Source organism: Salmo salar, chromosome ssa26, assembly GCF_905237065.1.
Source record: "Salmo salar chromosome ssa26, Ssal_v3.1, whole genome shotgun sequence".
NCBI lineage: Eukaryota > Metazoa > Chordata > Actinopteri > Salmoniformes > Salmonidae > Salmo > Salmo salar.
In genome coordinates, this window is record NC_059467.1 from 31,774,709 (window position 1) to 31,795,063 (window position 20,355).

Genomic DNA, 20,355 nt, shown 5'->3' on the forward strand with positions numbered 1-20,355 from the left:
CTCTGCCTCTCTGTCTCTCCCTGTAAGTGTATCTGTCTGTCTGCCTCTCTGTCTCTCCCTCTAAGTGTATCTGTCTGACTCTCTACCTCTAAGTTTATCTGTCTGTCTGACTCTCTGACTCTCTGTCTGTCTGACTGTCTGCCTCTGTCTCTCCCTCTAAGTTTATCTGTCTGTCTGCCTCTCTGTCTCTCCTTCTAAGTTTATCTGTCTGTCTAACTGTCTGTCTGTCTGCCTCTCCCTCCCTCTAAGTCTGTCTGTCTGTCTGTCTGTCTGTCTGTCTGTCTGTCTGTCTGTCTGTCTGTCTGTCTGTCTGTCTGTCTGTCTGTCTGTCTGTCTGTCTGTCTGTCTGTCTGTCCCTCTAACTTTATCTGTCTGACTCTCTGCCTCTAAGTTTATCTGTCTGTCTGTCTGTCTGTCTGTCTGTCTGTCTGTCTGTCTGTCTGTCTGTCTGTCTGTCTGTCTGTCTGTTTGTCTGACTGACTCTCTGCCTCTCTGTCTCTCTGTCTGTCTGACTCTCTGCCTCTCTGTCTCTCCCTGTAAGTGTATCTGTCTGTCTGCCTCTCTGTCTCTCCCTCTAAGTTTATCTGTCTGTCTGACTCTCTGCCTCTCCGTCTCTCCCTCTAAGTTTATCTGTCTGTCTAACTGTCTGTCTGCCTCTCCCTCTAAGTATATCTGCCTGTCTGTCTCTCTGCCTGGTCTGTCTGTCTCTCTCTCTCTCTGTCTGTCTCTCTGCCTGTGTCTGTGTCTGTCTAATCCTGAGAATATAGCAACAGTTTTATGTTATGTGCATGCTGTCTCTCTCCTGTTTCTAATGTTCTACATGCCTTGAGTTTTGTCTTCTGTGGTCTTGTGTTTCCCCATTCTACCCTGCTCTCTTTCAAGGAGGAAGGGGCTGTGTCCTTTTGCAAGGTGTGTAGTATAGGACTCCTACCTCCTACCATCCTAACCCCCCTTTACTAAACATAGGACTCCTACCTCCTACCATCCTAACCCCCCTTTACTAAACATAGGACTCCTACCTCCTACCATCCTAACCCCCCTTTACTAAACATAGGACTCCTACCTCCTACCATCCTAACCCCCCTTTACTAAACATAGGACTCCTACCCTCTACCATCCTAACCCCTCTTTACTAAACATAGGACTCCTGCCCTCCTTTATTTTTTAATATTTATTTAATCTTCATTAATACAGGTAAGTCAATTAAGAACATATTCTTAATTACAATGATGACCTGTCCTACCTAACCCTCTTTACTAAGCACAGAACTCCTACATCCTACCTAACACTCTTCATTAAAAATTAGAACTCCCACCATCCTAACACCCTTTACTAAACAGCCTACCTAACACCCTTTACTAAACATAGAACTCCTACCTAACACCCTTTACTAAACAGCCTACCTAACACCCTTTACTAAACATAGAACTCCTACCATCCTACCTAACACCCTTTACTAAACATAGAACTCCTACCATCCTACCTAACACCCTTTACTAAACATAGAACTCCTACCATCCTACCTAACACCCTTTACTAAACATAGAACTCCTACCATCCTACCTAACACCCTTTACTAAACAGAACTCCTACCTAACACCCTTTACTAAACATAGAACTCCTACCATTCTACCTAACACCCTTTACTAAAGAGCCTACCTAACACTCTTTACTAAACAGCCTACCTAACATCCTTAACTAAACAGAACTTCTACCGTCCTACCTAACACCCTTTACTAAACAGCCTACCTAACACCCTTTACTAAACAATCTACCTAACACCCTTTCCTAAACGGAACTCCTACCATCCTACCTAACACCCTTTACTAAACAGAACTCCTACCTAACACCCTTTACTAAACAGCCTACCTAACACCCTTTACTAAACAGAACTCCTACCATTCTACCTAACACCCTTTCCTAAACGGAACTCCTACCATCCTACCTAACACCCTTTACTAAACAGAACTCCTACCTAACACCCTTTACTAAACAGCCTACCTAACACCCTTTACTAAACAGAACTCCTACCATCCTACCTAACACCCTTTACTAAACAGAACTCCTACCATCCTACTTAACACCCTTTACTAAACAGAACTCCTACCATCCTAACACCCTTTACTAAACAGCCTACCTAACACCCTTTACTAAACAGCCTACCTAACACCCAAACAGAACTCCTACCGTCCTACCTAACACCCTTTACTAAACAGCCTACCTAACACCCTTCACTAAACAGCCTACCTAACACCCTTTACTAAACAGAACTCCTACCATTCTACCTAACACCCTTTCCTAAACGGAACTCCTACCATCCTACCTAACACCATTTACTAAACAGAACTCCTACCTAACACCCTTAACTAAACAGCCTACCTAACACCCTTTACTGAACAGAACTCCTACCATCCTACCTAACACCCTTTACTAAACAGAACTCCTACTGTCCTACTTAACACCCTTTACTAAACAGAATTCCTACCATCCTACCTAACACCCTTTACTAAACAGAACTCCTAACTAACACCCTTTACTAAACAGCCTACCTAACACCCTTTACTAAACAGAACTCCTACCGTCCTACTTAACACCCTTTACTAAACAGAACCCCTACCATTCTACCTAACACCCTTTACTAAACAGAACTCCTACTTAACACCCTTTACTAAACAGAACTCCTATCGGTCTACCTAACACCCTTTACTAAACAGCCTACCTAACACCCTTTACTAAACATAGAACTTCTACCATTCTACCTAACACCCTTTACTAAACAGAACTCCTACCTAACACCCTTTACTAAACATAGAACTCCTACCATTCTACCTAACACCCTTTACTAAAGAGCCTACCTAACACCCTTTACTAAACATAGAACTCCTACCATTCTACCTAACACCCTTTACTAAAGAGCCTACCTAACACCCTTTACTAAACATAGAACTCCTACCATTCTACCTAATACCCTTTACTAAACAGCCTACCTAACACCCTTAACTAAACAGAACTCCTACCGTACTACCTAACACCCTTTACTAAACAGCCTACCTAACACCCTTTACTAAACAGCCTACCTAACACCCTTTACTAAACAGAACTCCTACCATTCTACCTAACACCCTTTCCTAAACGGAACTCCTACCATCCTACCTAACACCCTTTACTAAACAGAACTCCTACCTAACACCCTTTACTAAACAGCCTACCTAACACCCTTTACTAAACAGAACTCCTACCATTCTACCTAACACCCTTTCCTAAACGGAACTCCTACCATCCTACCTAACACCCTTTACTAAACAGAACTCCTACCTAACACCCTTTACTAAACAGCCTACCTAACACCCTTTACTAAACAGAACTCCTACCATCCTACCTAACACCCTTTACTAAACAGAACTCCTACCATCCTACTTAACACCCTTTACTAAACAGAACTCCTACCATCCTAACACCCTTTACTAAACAGCCTACCTAACACCCTTTACTAAACAGCCTACCTAACACCCTTAACTAAACAGAACTCCTACCGTCCTACCTAACACCCTTTACTAAATAGCCTACCTAACACCCTTTACTAAACAGCCTACCTAACACCCTTTACTAAACAGAACTCCTACCATTCTACCTAACACCCTTTCCTAAACGGAACTCCTACCATCCTTCCTAACACCATTTACTAAACAGAACTCCTACCTAACACCCTTAACTAAACAGCCTACCTAACACCCTTTACTAAACAGAACTCCTACCATCCTACCTAACACCCTTTACTAAACAGAACTCCTACCGTCCTACTTAACACCCTTTACTAAACAGAACTCCTACCATCCTAACACCCTTTACTAAACAGCCTACCTAACACCCTTTACTAAACAGCCTACCTAACACCCTTTACTAAACAGCCTACCTAACACCCTTTACTAAACAGAACTCCTACCGTCTACTTAACACCCTTTACTAAACAGAACTCCTACCATCCTACCTAACACCCTTTACTAAACAGAACTCCTACCATTCTACCTAACACCCTTTACTAAACAGAACTCCTATCGTCCTACTTAACACCCTTTACTAAACAGAACTCCTATCGTCCTACCTAACACCCTTTACTAAACAGCCTACCTAACACCCTTTACTAAACAGAACTCCTACCATTCTACCTAACACCCTTTACTAAACAGAACTCCTACCTAACACTCTTTACTAAACATAGAACTCCTACCGTCCCTAACATTCTTTATAAAAACCCTTTAGGCCAACTAAAGATAAGTCTCCTACCATCCTTACCATCTTTCACTTAGAATAGGATTCGTTAGAAATGGTTGTGGTCCTTCATTTTGTTTAACCTGATGAAGATCCTCTGGATGGAAACAGTTGTAATTAGGACCATACAGTGTGAAGGACATTATTTATTTTAGCATAGGACACCTTAACTATCCCTACCACCATCTACTGAACTATAGTAAATGCATGTATCCGCACCCCACTCCCCACCTATGCTTCTCCCTCTCTCAGCACCACACACACAGACATACACACACACCCACCTATGCTTCTCCCTCTCTCAACACCACACACACAGACATCACACACACACCTATGCTTCTCCCTCTCTCAGCACCACACACACAGACATACACACACACCCCACAAATGCTTCTCCCTCTCTCAACACCACACACACAGACATACACACACACCCCACCTATGCTTCTCACTCTCTCAGCACCACACAGACATACACACACACCTATGCTTCTCCCTCTCTCAGCACCACACACACAGACATACACACACACCCACCTATGTTTCTCCCTCTCTCAGCACCACACACACAGACATACACACACACCCACCTATGCTTCTCCCTCTCTCAACACCACACACACAGACATAAACACACACCCCACCTATGCTTCTCCCTCTCTCAACACCACACACACAGACATACACACACACCCACCTATGCTTCTCCTTCTCTCAACACCTAACACACACAGACATACACACACACCCACCTATGCTTCTCCTTCTCTCAACACCACACACACAGACATACACACACACCCCCACCTATGCTTCTCCCGCTCTCAACACCACACACACAGACATACACACACACCCCACCTATGCTTCTCCCTCTCTCAGCACCACACACACAGACATACACACACACCCCACCTATGCTTCTCACTCTCTCAGCACCACACACACAGACATACACACACACCCCACCTATGCTTCTCACTCTCTCAGCACCACACACACAGACATACACACACACCCCACCTATACTCTGACTCTCTCAGCAGCATGTGCCACAGGGCATACGGAATCAGAGCAACCCATCTGTCATTTAGCCCCCACGCTCTGTAATCTAGCCCCCACTCTCTGTCAGGGAGCAGTATTCATCTGTCATCTAGCCCCCACTCTCTGTCAGGGAGCAGTATTCATCTGTCATCTAACCCCACTCTCTGTCAGGGAGCAGTATTCATCTGTCATCTAGCCCCCACTCTCTGTCAGGGAGCAGTATTCATCTGTCATCTAACCCCACTCTCTGTCAGGGAGCAGTATTCATCTGTCATCTAGCCCCCACTCTCTGTCAGGGAGCAGTATTCATCTGTCATCTAACCCCACTCTCTGTCAGGGAGCAGTATTCATCTGTCATCTAGCCCCCACTCTCTGTCAGGGAGCAGTATTCATCTGTCATCTAGCCCCCACTCTCTGTCAAGGAGCAGTATTCATCTGTCATCTAGCCCCCACTCTCTGTCAGGGAGCAGTTTTCATCTGTCATCTAGCCCCCACTCTCTGTCAGGGAGCAGTATTCATCTGTCATCTAGCCCCCACTCTCTGTTAGGGAGCAGTATTCATCTGTCATCTAACCCCACTCTCTGTTAGGGAGCAGTATTCATCTCTCATCTAGCCCCCGCGTTCTGTTAGGGAGCAGTATTGATCTGTCATCTAACCCCACTCTCTGTCAGGGAGCAGTATTCATCTGTCATCTAGCCCCCACTCTCTGTCAGGGAGCAGTATTGCTCTGTCATCTAGCCCCCACTCTCTGTCAGGGAGCAGTATTCATCTGTCATCTAGCCCCCACTCTCTGTCAGGGAGCAGTATTCATCTGTCATCTAGCCCCCACTCTCTGTCAGGGAGCAGTATTGATCTGTCATCTAGCCCCCACTCTCTGTCAGGGAGCAGTATTCATCTGTCATCTAACCCCACTCTCTGTCAGGGAGCAGTATTCATCTGTCATCCAGCCTCCACTCTCTGTCAGGGAGCAGTATTCATCTGTCATCTAACCCCCACTCTCTGTCAGGGAGCAGTATTCATCTGTCATCCAGCCTCCACTCTCTGTCAGGGAGCAGTATTCATCTGTCATCTAACCCCCACTCTCTGTCAGGGAGCAGTATTCATCTCTCATCTAGCCCCCGCGTTCTGTCAGGGAGCAGTATTCATCTGTCATCTAACCCCACTCTCTGTTAGGGAGCAGTATTCATCTCTCATCTAGCCCCCGCGTTCTGTTAGGGAGCAGTATTGATCTGTCATCTAACCCCACTCTCTGTCAGGGAGCAGTATTCATCTGTCATCTAGCCCCCACTCTCTGTCAGGGAGCAGTATTGCTCTGTCATCTAGCCCCCACTCTCTGTCAGGGAGCAGTATTCATCTGTCATCTAGCCCCCACTCTCTGTCAGGGAGCAGTATTGATCTGTCATCTAGCCCCCACTCTCTGTCAGGGAGCAGTATTCATCTGTCATCTAACCCCACTCTCTGTCAGGGAGCAGTATTCATCTGTCATCCAGCCTCCACTCTCTGTCAGGGAGCAGTATTCATCTGTCATCTAACCCCCACTCTCTGTCAGGGAGCAGTATTCATCTGTCATCTAACCCCCACTCTCTGTCAGGGAGCAGTATTCATCTCTCATCTAGCCCCCGCGTTCTGTCAGGGAGCAGTATTCATCTGTCATCTAACCCCAACGCTCACTTATTTTGGTCCCCAAGCTGAAGCTACAAAATGCTCCAGACAGGATTTCGTACAAAGTCTGATGAGCTTCTCAAATGCTTACAAAACTCCCCAGCTGTGCTCTCTCTCTCTCTCTCTCTCTCTGAAGGAAAGGCTCTGTTAATGAGGCATCTGAGTCTGTATCCAAATGGCACCATATTCCTTATTTAGTGTACTACATTTGAGAAAGTACTGTAGTGCACTGTAGAAGTAGTGCACTGTAAAGGGAGAAGGGTGCCATTCAGGACAAAGACATAGACATGTCTGACTGAAATGAACGGCTTTAGTTGGTTTGGCTGTAGCTCCTTGCTTTAGACGTTTGACTGGTGATTTATTAGGCGAATTGAGTGACAGGGATGTTGCATTAGGGTCTAGGGGCTATAAACTACCTTGTCATTCAGGCATTAGACAGCTATTCCTAATGATGTCGGAACATAATGGATCATGCAGATTGATAAAATAATGTTTTTTCCATTTTAGGCAGATCTCAGCACAAAAACACATTACTGGCTGACTGGCAGTGAAAGTGTTCCCAAAGCAATTAGCAAACTGAAAGCCAGGGCAATTACACAGATCAATGTGCTATCATATAATTTGAAATAACACATATTTCAGGCTCTACATATGATTGAATAAGAAATAACACATGCGTCATTTCATATAATGTTAAATAATAGATAAACATCAACTTCTGCAAGGCTGAGACAGAGACGTGAGAGAGGATAACATCTTGATCGTTGTGTAATGGCTTCTATAATGGCTTACTATATACAACAGCTGTCTCTACAAGCCATCCACCATCAGAATGAGATAGGATTAGAGAACTGGTTTGTGGCGGCATGACTCTTATCTAACCTAATGTGATGAGCTGTCACATTTACACACATATATGTACACACACACACTGTAAAATGGCGCCGGAGAAGAAGGCTGACGTTTGTGATTTTTTTGTTTGTTTCTTTGCGTTGTTTGCAACTCTTTTTTTCAATTTAAAGTTTTATTACGTTTTCTTGTTTTTCAATCAACCAACAAAACACATTCCACATTCACAGATGTGACACACTTAAAAATATATAATAATAATAATAAAAATAAAATAATAATTAAAAAAATATTTAAAAAACTAACAATAATAATAAAAATTCAAAAAATAAAAGAAATATATATATATAAAAAAGAAAGAATAATTATTATAAGAAAAAAGAAATACATATATATATACTGCTCAAAAAAATAAAGGGAACACTTAAACAACACATCCTAGATCTGAATGAAAGAAATAATCTTATTAAATACTTTTTTCTTTACATAGTTGAATGTGCTGACAACAAAATCACACAAAAATAATCAATGGAAATCCAATTTATCAACCCATGGAGGTCTGGATTTGGAGTCACACTCAAAATTAAAGTGGAACACCACACTACAGGCTGATCCAACTTTGATGTAATGTCCTTAAAACAAGTCAAAATGAGGCTCAGTAGTGTGTGTGGCCTCCATGTGCCTTTATGACCTCCCTACAACGCCTGGGCATGCTCCTGATGAGGTGGCGGATGGTCTCCTGAGGGATCTCCTCCCAGACCTGGACTAAAGCATCCGCCAACTCCTGGACAGTCTGTGGTGCAACGTGGCGTTGGTGGATGGAGCGAGACATGATGTCCCAGATGTGCTCAATTGGATTCAGGTCTGGGGAACGGGTGGGCCAGTCCATAGCATCAATGCCTTCCTCTTGCAGGAACTGCTGACACACTCCAGCCACATGAGGTCTAGCATTGTCTTGCATTAGGAGGAACCCAGGGCCAACCGCACCAGCATATGGTCTCACAAGGGGTCTGAGGATCTCATCTCGGTACCTAATGGCAGTCAGGCTACCTCTGGCGAGCACATGGAGGGCTGTGCGGCACCCCAAAGAAATGCCACCCCACACCATGACTGACCCACTGCCAAACCGGTCATGCTGGAGGATGTTGCAGGCAGCAGAACGTTCTCCACGGCGTCTCCAGACTCTGTCACATCTGTCACGTGCTCAGTGTGAACCTGCTTTCATCTGTGAAGAGCACAGGGCGCCAGTGGCGAATTTGCCAATCTTGGTGTTCTCTGACAAAATCCAAACGTCCTGCACGGTGTTGGGCTGTAAGCACAACCCCCACCTGTGGACGTCAGGCCCTCATACCACCCTCATGGAGTCTGTTTCTGACCGTTTGAGCAGACACATGCACATTTGTGGCCTGCTGGAGGTCATTTTGCAGGGCTATGGCAGTGCTTCTCCTGCTCCTCCTTGCACAAAGGCGGAGGTAGTGGTCCTGCTGCTGGGTTGTTGCCCTCCTATGGCCTCCTCCATGTCTCCTGATGTACTGGCCTGTCTCCTGGTAGCGCCTCCATGCTCTGGACACTACACTGACAGACACAGCAAACCTTCTTGCCACAGCTCGCATTGATGTGCCATCCTGGATGAGCTGCACTACCTGAGCCACTTGTGTGGGTTGTAGACTCCGTCTCATGCTACCACTAGAGTGAAAGCACCGCCAGCATTCAAAAGTGACCAAAACATCAGCCAGGAAGCATAGGAACTGAGAAGTGGTCTGTGGTCCCCACGTGCAGAACCACTCCTTTATTGGGGGTGTCTTGCTAATTGCCTATAATTTCCACCTGTTGCCTATTCCATTTGCACAACAGCATGTGAAATGTATTGTCAATCAGTGTTGCTTCCTAAGTGGACAGTTTGATTTCACAGAAGTGGGATTGACTTGGAGTTACATTGTGTTGTTTAAGTGTTGCCTTTATTTTTTTGAGCAGTGTATATATATATATATATATATATATATATATATATATATATATATATATTTATATATGTATTTTTTTTCTTCTTTTTTAATAATTTCTTTTTTAAAATAATTATTATATATATATATAAACTTGCAGCAGCACTATCAAGGTTCTTATTAGCTATTTCCAGCCTTAGCTGAGATGACGAGCAAATAATTAGTTTTTAGATTTTACAGCACAATACACAACATGTATCTGCTCATTTCCCTAATCACCCCATTCACTCTGTCCAATTTGAAATATAGTTGAGTAGTGGAGACCAGAGTCTATCAAACTTGGGCTGTCTCTTGCTGGGGTCATAAGTGAGCTTTTCAAGTGGGAGAAAGTCAACAATCTGGTCAATCCACATTTTAAATGTAGGAGAAGAATTAGAGGCCCACAATAGAAGAATACATTTCTTAGCAAAGTATGTAATAGTCATAAGCAAATTTTCTCTGTCAGGATCAAGAACAAAGTTCTGCTGGGCATTAAGAAGATAGATACACGGGGTCATATCAAATTGTACATCTAGTATTTTCTGTGCAGCAGTATGTATAGATTGCCAAAATCTGGCAATCTCTATACAGCTCCAAAATACATAGTTTCATACATAGGTACATAGGTTCCACTTTCAGAGGTACATCTTTTACAGTTAGGAGAAATGTCTGTTTTCATTCTGTGGAGTCTCATTGGAGTGTAATAAAATGTGTACAAAAATGTGTAATTAGATTCTTTCATTTTTACATTAGTATAGGAGCAGTATACCCTGTCGCAAACCTCCCCCCATAACTCATCACTGATAGTCAGACCAAGGTCCTTTTCCCAGATTCTTTTCAAAGGAGTAAAGGAGGAGCCTCCTTTCTCAGAAAGGAGTCTATAGATATAAGATATTTTGGATTGTGCTGTAGTAAGAAGGGTTTCAACTTCATTCAGCTGAGCTCTAAACCTCCTCTTGGAAGTAAATGAGTGGATGACATATCTAATTTGAAGATAAAGAAAATGGGATCTTGTCACATTGAATTCACTGCAGAGCTCTTGAAAGGATTTCAGTGTAGTGGCATCACTCAGGGCTTTTGACAAGTCTGGGTTGCCTACTATAGGCGACTGAGAACATATTTGGGAGGAAATGCCCAGGTATTTCTTACAGTCCCTCCACGCTAGTAGGGTCACAAAGGTTTTGGCTATGTTGCCCACTTCACTAAAGTTATTAATGAATATAATTGAGCTTAGGGGCAATGAACCACAGGATTGGGCTTCTATCTGAATCCACGTTGACTCTTGTCTGTTTGCGATCCGTGTTAGCATGTCGTGAATTTGGGCAGACCAGTAGTACAATTGAAGGGAGGGAAGGGCAAGACTACCCTTAGATTCAGGTTTCGATAGAGTGGAGAACTTGATCCTAGGTTCTTTATTGCCCCATATAAATTTGGTGAAGGTTTGGTTAGTTGTTTTGAAAAAGGAAACTGGGAGATAGCATGGGAGCATCTGAAATAAATAGTTTAGTCTAGGGAGGATGTTCATACGGATTAAATTAATTCTTCCGACTAGACTGAAGATAATTTTCCTTGAAAAGGCTATTCAGATCTGGTGTTATGAAGATCCCAAGGTATTGAAACCCCTGTGTCTTCCATTGAAATGGGCATAGTGTCTTCATAGAGCTGGTGAGTGTACGATTGAGAGGGCAGACAGTGGATTTGTTGAAGTTTATCTTATATCCTGAAAACTTGCCATACTGAGCAATTGTGTCTAAAATGGGAGGGAGGGATTTCTCAGGGTTGGATATGTAGAGCAAGACATCATTCGCGTAAAGCGAAATCTTGTGCTGCAGGCCGCCTGCAGAAACACCCATAATACTTGGATTGCTCCTTATCAACTCTGCCAGAGGCTCCGCCCCCAACAAGTAGAGCAGGGGGGGGCAGTGAGCACCCTTGTCTTGTGCCCCATCCCAAAGGAAATCTGTCAGAGTTCAGTCCGTTAGTAATCACCATGGCATTTGGATGAGAGTATAGGGACTTAATCCATTTAATAAAGTTTGGGCCCATATTGAACTTTTCTAAGACTAAGAACAGAAAGCTCCACTCCATCCTGTCGAAACGCCTTCTCAGCATCCAGTCAAGCCAGCAGGACAGGGGTGTTCTGTGCGTTTACTTGATCGATAATATCAAAAAGATGGCGAATGTTATCTGAAGAGTATCTGTCTCTAATAAATCCAGTTTGGTCCGCTTTTATTATTTTGGGAAGAAGAGTGTTTAGTCTTTTGGTGAGCAATTTGGTAATTATTTTGTAGTCGAAATCCAACAAGCTTATGGGCCGGAAGGACGAGCAGGATAGAGGGTCCTTGTCTTTTTTGAGCAACACTATAATGCGAGCTGTGTGCATTGAGTCTAGGAGAACTCATCCAGCATTGGCATGAAAATAGGGCTAAGCTAGGGCCAAAAAGCTTTGTAGAACTAACTCTCTGGGGAATCCATCTGGGGTAACTTATATTTAAACTTATTCGTACATAATGTTGCTGCTGCCGTCTTATGAAGATAACTTCCAAACTGTGATTACTCACCCCGAACTGTCAGAATCCTTTTTTTCCTTTAACGAGCCCGACGTGAATGACATATTGCTTTTCCGGGAATAGGCCCAGATCCCCGTCATTTGCGTGAAGAGAAGGCAGAGAAAAAGGGGCCGGAGGGCAGGCTGCCTTCTGAAAATTTGTAGGCGATCAAATAAACCCCCACTGCCTTCCATTCTGCTAGCAAACGTGCAATCTTTGGAAAATAAAATCAATGACCTACGCGGAAGATTAACTACCAACGGGACATTGAAAACTGTAATATCTCATGCTTCACAGAGTCGTGGCTGAACGACGACATTATCAACATACAGCTGGCTGGTTGCTGTATCGGCAGGATAGAACAGTGGCGTCTGGTAAGACAAGGGGCGGCGGACTATGTATTTTTGTAAATAACAGCTGGTGCACGATATCTAAGGAAGTCTCGGGGTTTTGCTCGCATGAGGTAGAGTATCTCATGATAAGCTGTAGACCACACTATGTACCTAGAGAGTTTTCATCTGTATTTTTTGTAGCTGTCTACATACCACCACAGACTGAGGCTGGCACTAAGACAGCACTCAATGAGCTGTATTCCGCCATAAGCAAACAGGAAAACGCTCAGCCAGATGCGGTGCTCCTTGTGGCCGGGGACTTTAATGCAGGGAAACTTAAATCGGTCTTACCAAATTTATATCAGTCAGAAAGTCTTTAGTCATTCTAAATGATGCTGTCTGCCCCGCTGTTCTCTTTTCAGTACACCCTGGAATACACAGACAGGCCCTGTAGATGTTATATCCCAAATTACACCCTATTCCCTACAGACATTAGTGCACTACTTTTGACCAGTGCCCATAGTGCACTACATAGGGAACATTTAGGAGTGTCCTCTCCTCCTGACATGGTACTGCAGAGGCATCCAGTAATGGGGGGACGGTGAGCCAGACACAACATGTGCTTCGTGTACTAAGCATGTACTTGACTGACTATCAGAGAGTTGAGTTGGGAGGCTGGGTCCTGTGAGCTGACTGAGTGACGAAGAGACAGTCACACCCAGATAGATTAGATCTCCCCTCTAAAACACATTCAGAGGGTTGGGGATCTATCTGTCTCCACCAAACCTGCTCTAAAACACATTCAGAGGGTTGGGGATCTATCTGTCTCCACCAAACCTGCTCTAAAACACATTCAGAGGATTGGGGATCTATCTGTCTCCACCAAACCTGCTCTAAAACACATTCAGAGGGTTGGGGATCTATCTGTCTCCACCAAACCTTCTTGCCCTAAAACACCTTTATGCTGCCTCCCGAATGGCACCCTATTCTCTACAGAGTGCACTACTTCTGACCAGAGCCACTATATAGGGAATAGGGTGCCATTTGGGACACTTCCTTAAAGTGGCTGTTGCCCCCCTCCATGGCATGACACACCCATACCCTCACGCCCATCCTATCCACCCATCCCTCCCTGTCTCATCCAGTCTGAACTCTGTCCTCCTTCATGCCAGAGAGACTGACATAGGCTGCATCTCAAATGGCACCCTATTCCCTTCATAGTGGACTACTTTTGATCGGAACCTTATGGTCCCTAGTCAAAATGAGTGCACTATATTGGGAATAGGGTGCCATTTGGGACACTGACATATTGATGTAGTGAAGTAATGATGCGTTGGCATAGGGCCATGTTCAGGGTTGAGAACTCAGAACCTGGTGTAAATCATTCATTGATGTCAATGAGAGACTCAACATGCAAATATGTTTGAGTTATGAGATCAAGTCAGATGTCAAGTCAGAATTCCGCCCATAGTAATGTAGTGATATAGCACCCTATTCTTTACAGTGCACTACTTTTGACCAGAGCCATACAGTGAGGGAAAAAAGTATTTGATCCCCTGCTGATTTTGTACGTTTGCCCACTGACAAAGAAATGATCAGTCTATAATTTTAATGGTAGGTTTATTTGAACAGTGAGAGACAGAATAACAACAAACAAATCCAGAAAAACGCATGTCAAAAATGTTATAAATTGATTTGCATTTTAATGAGGGAAATAAGTATTTGATGGTGGGGATGGTGTTCTTGGGGTCATAGGCAGCATTCCTCCTCCTCCAAACACGGCGAGTTGAGTTGATGCCAAAGAGCTCCATTTTGGTCTCATCTGACCAAAATCAGTGTTGGTGATATAATGGAGATGAATAGTGTTGGTGATATAATGGAGATGTATAGTGTTAGTGATATAGTAGAGATGTCTAGTGTTAGTGGTATAATGGAGATGTATAATGGAGATGTATAGTGTTGGTGATTTAGTGGAGATGTATAGTGTTAGTGATATAATGGAAATGTATAATGGAGATGTATAGTGTTGGTGATATAATGGAGATGGATAGTGTTGGTGATATAATGGAGATGTATAGTGTTGGTGATATAATGGAGATGTATAGTGTTGGTGATATAATGGAGATGTATAGTGTTGGTGATATAATGGAGATGTATAGTGTTAGTGGTATAGTGGAAAGGTATAGTGTTAGTGATATAGTAGAGAGGTATAGTGTTAGTGATATAGTAGAGAGGTATAGTGTTAGTGGTATAATGGAGATGTATAATGGAGATGTATAGTGTTGGTGATATAATGGAGATGTATAGTGTTGGTGATATAATGGAGATGTATAGTGTTAGTGATATAATGGAGATGTATATTGTTGGTGATATAATGGAGATGTATATTGTTGGTGATATAATGGAGATGTATAGTGTTAGTGATATAATAGAGATGTATAGTGTTAGTGATATAATGAGATGTATAGTCGAGATGTATAGTGTTGGTGATATAATGGAGATGTATAGTGTTAGTGGTATAATGGAGATGTATAATGGAGATGTATAGTGTTGGTGATTTAGTGGAGATGTATATTGTTAGTGATATAATGGAGATGTATAGTGGAGATGTATAGTGTTAGTGATATAATGGAGATGTATAGTGTTAGTGATATAGTAGAGATGTATAGTGTTAGTGATATAATGTAGATGTATAGTGTTAGTGATATAGTAGAGATGTATAGTGTTAGTGATATAATGTAGATGTATAGTGTTAGTGATATAATGGAGATGTATAGTGTTGGTGATATAATGGAGATGTATAGTGTTGGTGATATAATGGAGATGTATAGTGTTAGTTATATAATGGAGATGTATGGTGTTAGTGATATAATGGAGATGTATAGTGTTACTGATATAATGGAGATGTATAGTGGAGATGTATAGTGTTAGTGATATAGTGGAGATGTATAGTGTTAGTGATATAATGGAGATGTATAGTGGAGATGTATAGTGTTAGTGATATAGTGGAGATGTATGGTGTTAGTGATATAATGGAGATGTATAGTGTTACTGATATAATGGAGATGTATAGTGGAGATGTATAGTGTTGGTGATATAATGGAGATGTATAGTGTTACTGATATAGTGGAGATGTATAGTGTTAGTGATATAATGGAGATGTATGGTGTTAGTGATATAATGGAGATGTATAGTGTTACTGATATAATGGAGATGTATAGTGGAGATGTATAGTGTTGGTGATATAATGGAGATGTATAGAGTTACTGATATAATGGAGATGTATAGTGGAGATGTATAGTGTTGGTGATATAATGGAGATGTATAGTGTTACTGATATAATGGAGATGTATAGTGGAGATGTATAGTGTTGGTGATATAATGGAGATGTATAGTGTTACTGATATAATGGAGATGTATAGTGTTGGTGATATAATGGAGATGTATAGTATTACTGATATAATGGAGATGTATAGTGGAGATGTATAGTGTTAGTGATATAATGGAGATGTATGGTGTTAGTGATATAATGGAGATGTATAGTGTTACTGATATAATGGAGATGTATAATGGAGATGTATAGTGTTGGTGATATAATGGAGATGTATAATGTTAGTGATAAAATGGAGATGTATAGTGTTACTGATATAATGGAGATGTATAGTGGAGATGTATAGTGTTAGTGATATAATGGAGATGTATGGTGTTAGTGATATAATGGAGATGTATAGTGTTACTGATATAATGGAGATGTATAATGGAGATGTATAGTGTTGGTGATATAATGGAGATGTATAATGTTAGTGATATAATGGAGATGCATAGTGTTAGTGATATAATGGAGATGTATAGTGGAGATGTATAGTTTTAGTGATATAATGGAGATGTATAGTGTTAGTGATATAGTGGAGATGTATAGTGTTAGTGATATAATGGAGATGAATAGTGTTAGTGATATAATGGAGATGTATAGTGGAGATGTATAGTGTTAGTGATATAATAGAGATGTATAGTGGAGATGTATAGTTTTAGTGATATAATATAGATGTATAGTGGAGATGTATAGTTTTAGTGATATAATATAGATGTATAGTGGAGATGTATAGTGTTAGTGATATAATGGAGATGTATAGTGTTAGTGATATTATGAAGATGTATAGTGTTACTGCTATAATAGAGATGTATAGTGGAGATGTATAGTGTTAGTGATATAATTGAGATGTATAGTGTTAAGTGATATAATGGAGATGTATGGTGTTAGTGATATAATGGAGATGTATAGTGTTAGTGATATAATGGAGATGTATGGTGTTAGTGATATAGTGGAGATGTATAGTGTTAGTGATATAATGGAGATGTATGGTGTTAGTGATATAATGGAGATGTATGGTGTTAGTGATATAATGGAGATGTATAGTGTTAGTGATATAATGGAGATGTATAGTAGAGATGTATAGTGTTAGTGATATAATGGAGATGTATAGTGGAGATGTATAGTGTTAGTGATATAATTGAGATGTATAGTGTTAAGTGATATAATGGAGATGTATGGTGTTAGTGATATAATGGAAATGTATAGTGTTACTGATATAATGGACATGTATAGTGTTAGTGATATAATGGAGATGTATGGTGTTAGTGATATAATGCTGTATTGATGTAGTAGCTAATGATGGTCATCTCCCTGCCTGTTACTGTTGCAGCTGGATGCTGAGGCCAGTGAACTACTGAAGGAACTGCAGAACAAACTCAACATCGTGCTGGATGAGCTCAGTGCAGTCTTCGGCTCCAGGTGTGTGTGTGTGAGGGGGGGGTGTTGGTGTGTGTGTGTGTATCTGTGGTCTGTGGCCTGTGTGTATGTGTGTATCTGTGGTATGTGTGTGTCTGTGTGTATCTGTGGTATGTGTGTATCTTTGTTAACCCTGTGTTATTTCCCTGTCCAGTTTCAAACCGGTGATTGAGGACTGTGTAAAGCAGATGAACCAGGAATTAGTCCAGATGAAGGGGAGTGCTGCAGGGAAGAGCAACGCTGCCATGGACGCTGAGACTGTCCTCAGACCACTCATGGACCTCCTGGATAAAAAGTAGGTCCCTATAGGCATATTATCAGCTGGCTTAGAGGTTAGTATGCAGTAGCATATCCATTTATCTCCTGGATAAATAGTAGGTTTCTGTTTACACCCTTGAGTTAACATTAAGGTAACCAGTTAGCCAAGAATTGAGAGGGTTGGGTTAGTAACCCGTTATTTGAGAGGTTCGTAAACCCTCATGCAACTCCTGGATAAAAAGTAGGTGTTTGTTTTCACCATGGAGTTACTGAGGATTCATATTGTGACTCAGTAGGTGTCTGAATGCATGTGGCCGTTATCCTAGAGGTTGTAGCTTTGGGTTAGTTAACCAGTTAACCTAGAGGTTGTAGCTTTGGGTTAGTTAATCAGTTAAGCTAGAGGTTGGAGCTTTGGTTAAGTTAACCAGTTGTCCTAGAGGTTGTAGCTTTGGGTTAGTTAATCAGTTACCCTAGAGGTTGGAGCTTTGGGTTAGTTAATCAGTTAAGCTAGAGGTTGGAGCTTTGGGTCAGTTAACCAGTTAGCCAATAAGTTGGAGCTTTGGTTAAGTTAACCAGTTGTCCTAGAGGTTGTAGCTTTGGGTTAGTTAACCAGTTACCCTAGAGGTTGTAGCTTTGGGTTAGTTAATCAGTTAAGCTAGAGGTTGGAGCTTTGGGTTAGTTAATCAGTTACTCTAGAGGTTGTAGCTTTGGGTTAGTTAACCAGTTACCCTAGAGGTTGGAGCTTTGGGTTAGTTAATCAGTTAACCTAGAGGTTGTAGCTTTGGGTTAGTTAACCAGTTACCCTAGAGGTTGTAGCTTTGGGTTAGTTAACCAGTTACCCTAGAGGTTGGAGCTTTGGGTTAGTTAATCAGTTAAGCTAGAGGTTGGAGCTTTGGGTCAGTTAACCAGTTAGCCAAGAAGTTGGAGCTTTGGTTAAGTTAACCAGTTGTCCTAGAGGTTGTAGCTTTGGGTTAGTTAATCAGTTAAGCTAGAGGTTGGAGCTTTGGGTCAGTTAACCAGTTAGTCTAGAGGTTGGAGCTAGAGGTCTGCATGGGACTGATGTATTCATCCTGCTCCCGCCCGAACCCACAGATTTTCATATCGCACCCGCCCACACCCGCTGGCTTTATGTCTGACTCTCACCTGCTAGAGCAGGAGCTGGTCCGGAACCCAACTGTAGTCCTGGAATGTTATTTTAGGCACAGGCCTATGTGACGACGCAGATCACATGCAGTAGCCATGATCGCAGCAATTTTGCAACCTATAAGCAATATCAAAATGCACAAAAATAACAAAGAAATAGGTTCATTTCTTGGTCGCGGGAAGATGGGTGGGATGAGGAATTTTTGTGTGTGGGGGGTATTGTTCTCCCTGCTCTGCTGACAATAGTTTTTTGGTGCACTAACAGTGATGGTAAACAATATATATATATATATATATATATATATATATATATATATATATATATATAACACATCTCATACATCTCCAAAATATATATATATAAATCGTTTTTTAATTGTGATTGATCAGGGGTTGCTGCAGCACACTTGATCTTGCACGCCCAACTGGAAGAGGAGAGGGAGGCTACTTAACTTCATGCAGCGAATTCTGAGTGTGTGAATAATGCAACGAAGATGTGCTTTTAATACAGTAGGTAGGTTAAAGCATACAAAGCAGAAAGACGAGCGTTTCCAAATAATCTGTGGGACAACAAAAACATTTCAATCCAAAAATTGTCTGATCTGGCCGCCCGCTCCCAGCCGCAGCAAGAAAAATGTCCACCGCCCAGCAATGATCTCTGTCCGGACCCGATCTCTGATCCCTGCAGCCCTCTAGTTAGAGCCTTGGGTTAGGTAACCAGCTAGCCTACTACAGGGTTCCCCAACTCTCGGGCCTATTGGCCCCCCCAATTTTTCTGAGCAAAATAATAATAATAATAACATTAATAATAATAATTGTGGAAATCTGTTCCAAAGTATTCCCTCACATAATAGAGATACAGGTAACTGCCAAAATAAAGGAAACACAAACATGAAGTGTCTTAATAGGGTGTTGGGCCACCACGAGCCAGAACAACTTCAATGCACCTTGCATAGATTCATAAAGTGTCTTAATAGGGTGTTGGGCCACCACGAGCCAGAACAACTTCAATGCACCTTGCATAGATTCATAAAGTGTCCAGAACTCTATTGGAGGAATACGATACCATAATAATTTGGTGTTTTGTTGATGGTGGTGGTAAACGCTGTCTCAGGCGCTGCTCCAGAATCTCTCATAAGTGTTCAAATGGATTGAGATCTGGTGACTGAGAAAGCCATGGCATATGGTTTACATCGTTTTCATGCTCATCAAACCATTCAGTTACCACTTTTGTCCTTTGGATGGGATCATTGTCATATTTTGGGGGCAAAGCCATGGTAACCAAAATAATGGCCAGCCAATCATTTTTATACATGACCCTAAGCATGATGGGATGTTAATTGCTTAATTAACTCAGGAACCACAGCTGTGTGGAAGCACCTGCTTTCAATATACTTTGCATCCCTAATTTACTCAAGTGTTTCCATTATTGTGGCAATTAGCTGTATATGTGATTGTATACAAACGTAAGCAAG

General features: G+C 42.0%; 1 protein-coding gene across 4 annotated transcripts in view; it reads left to right on the forward strand.

Annotated features, from left to right (window-relative positions):
• LOC106593220 (protein unc-13 homolog C) overlaps window positions 1-20,355 on the forward strand; it is a 184,439-nt gene that overhangs the window by 125,557 nt on the left and 38,527 nt on the right. For 3 of the 4 annotated variants that reach the window (XM_045708287.1, XM_045708289.1, XM_045708290.1), the window contains 3 exons: window positions 886-909; window positions 17,394-17,482; window positions 17,634-17,774. In XM_045708287.1, the coding sequence (XP_045564243.1) occupies window positions 886-909; window positions 17,394-17,482; window positions 17,634-17,774 (254 nt within the window). The remainder of the gene's footprint in view (window positions 1-885; window positions 910-17,393; window positions 17,483-17,633; window positions 17,775-20,355) is intronic. The other variant, XM_045708288.1, reaches the window with a different exon arrangement.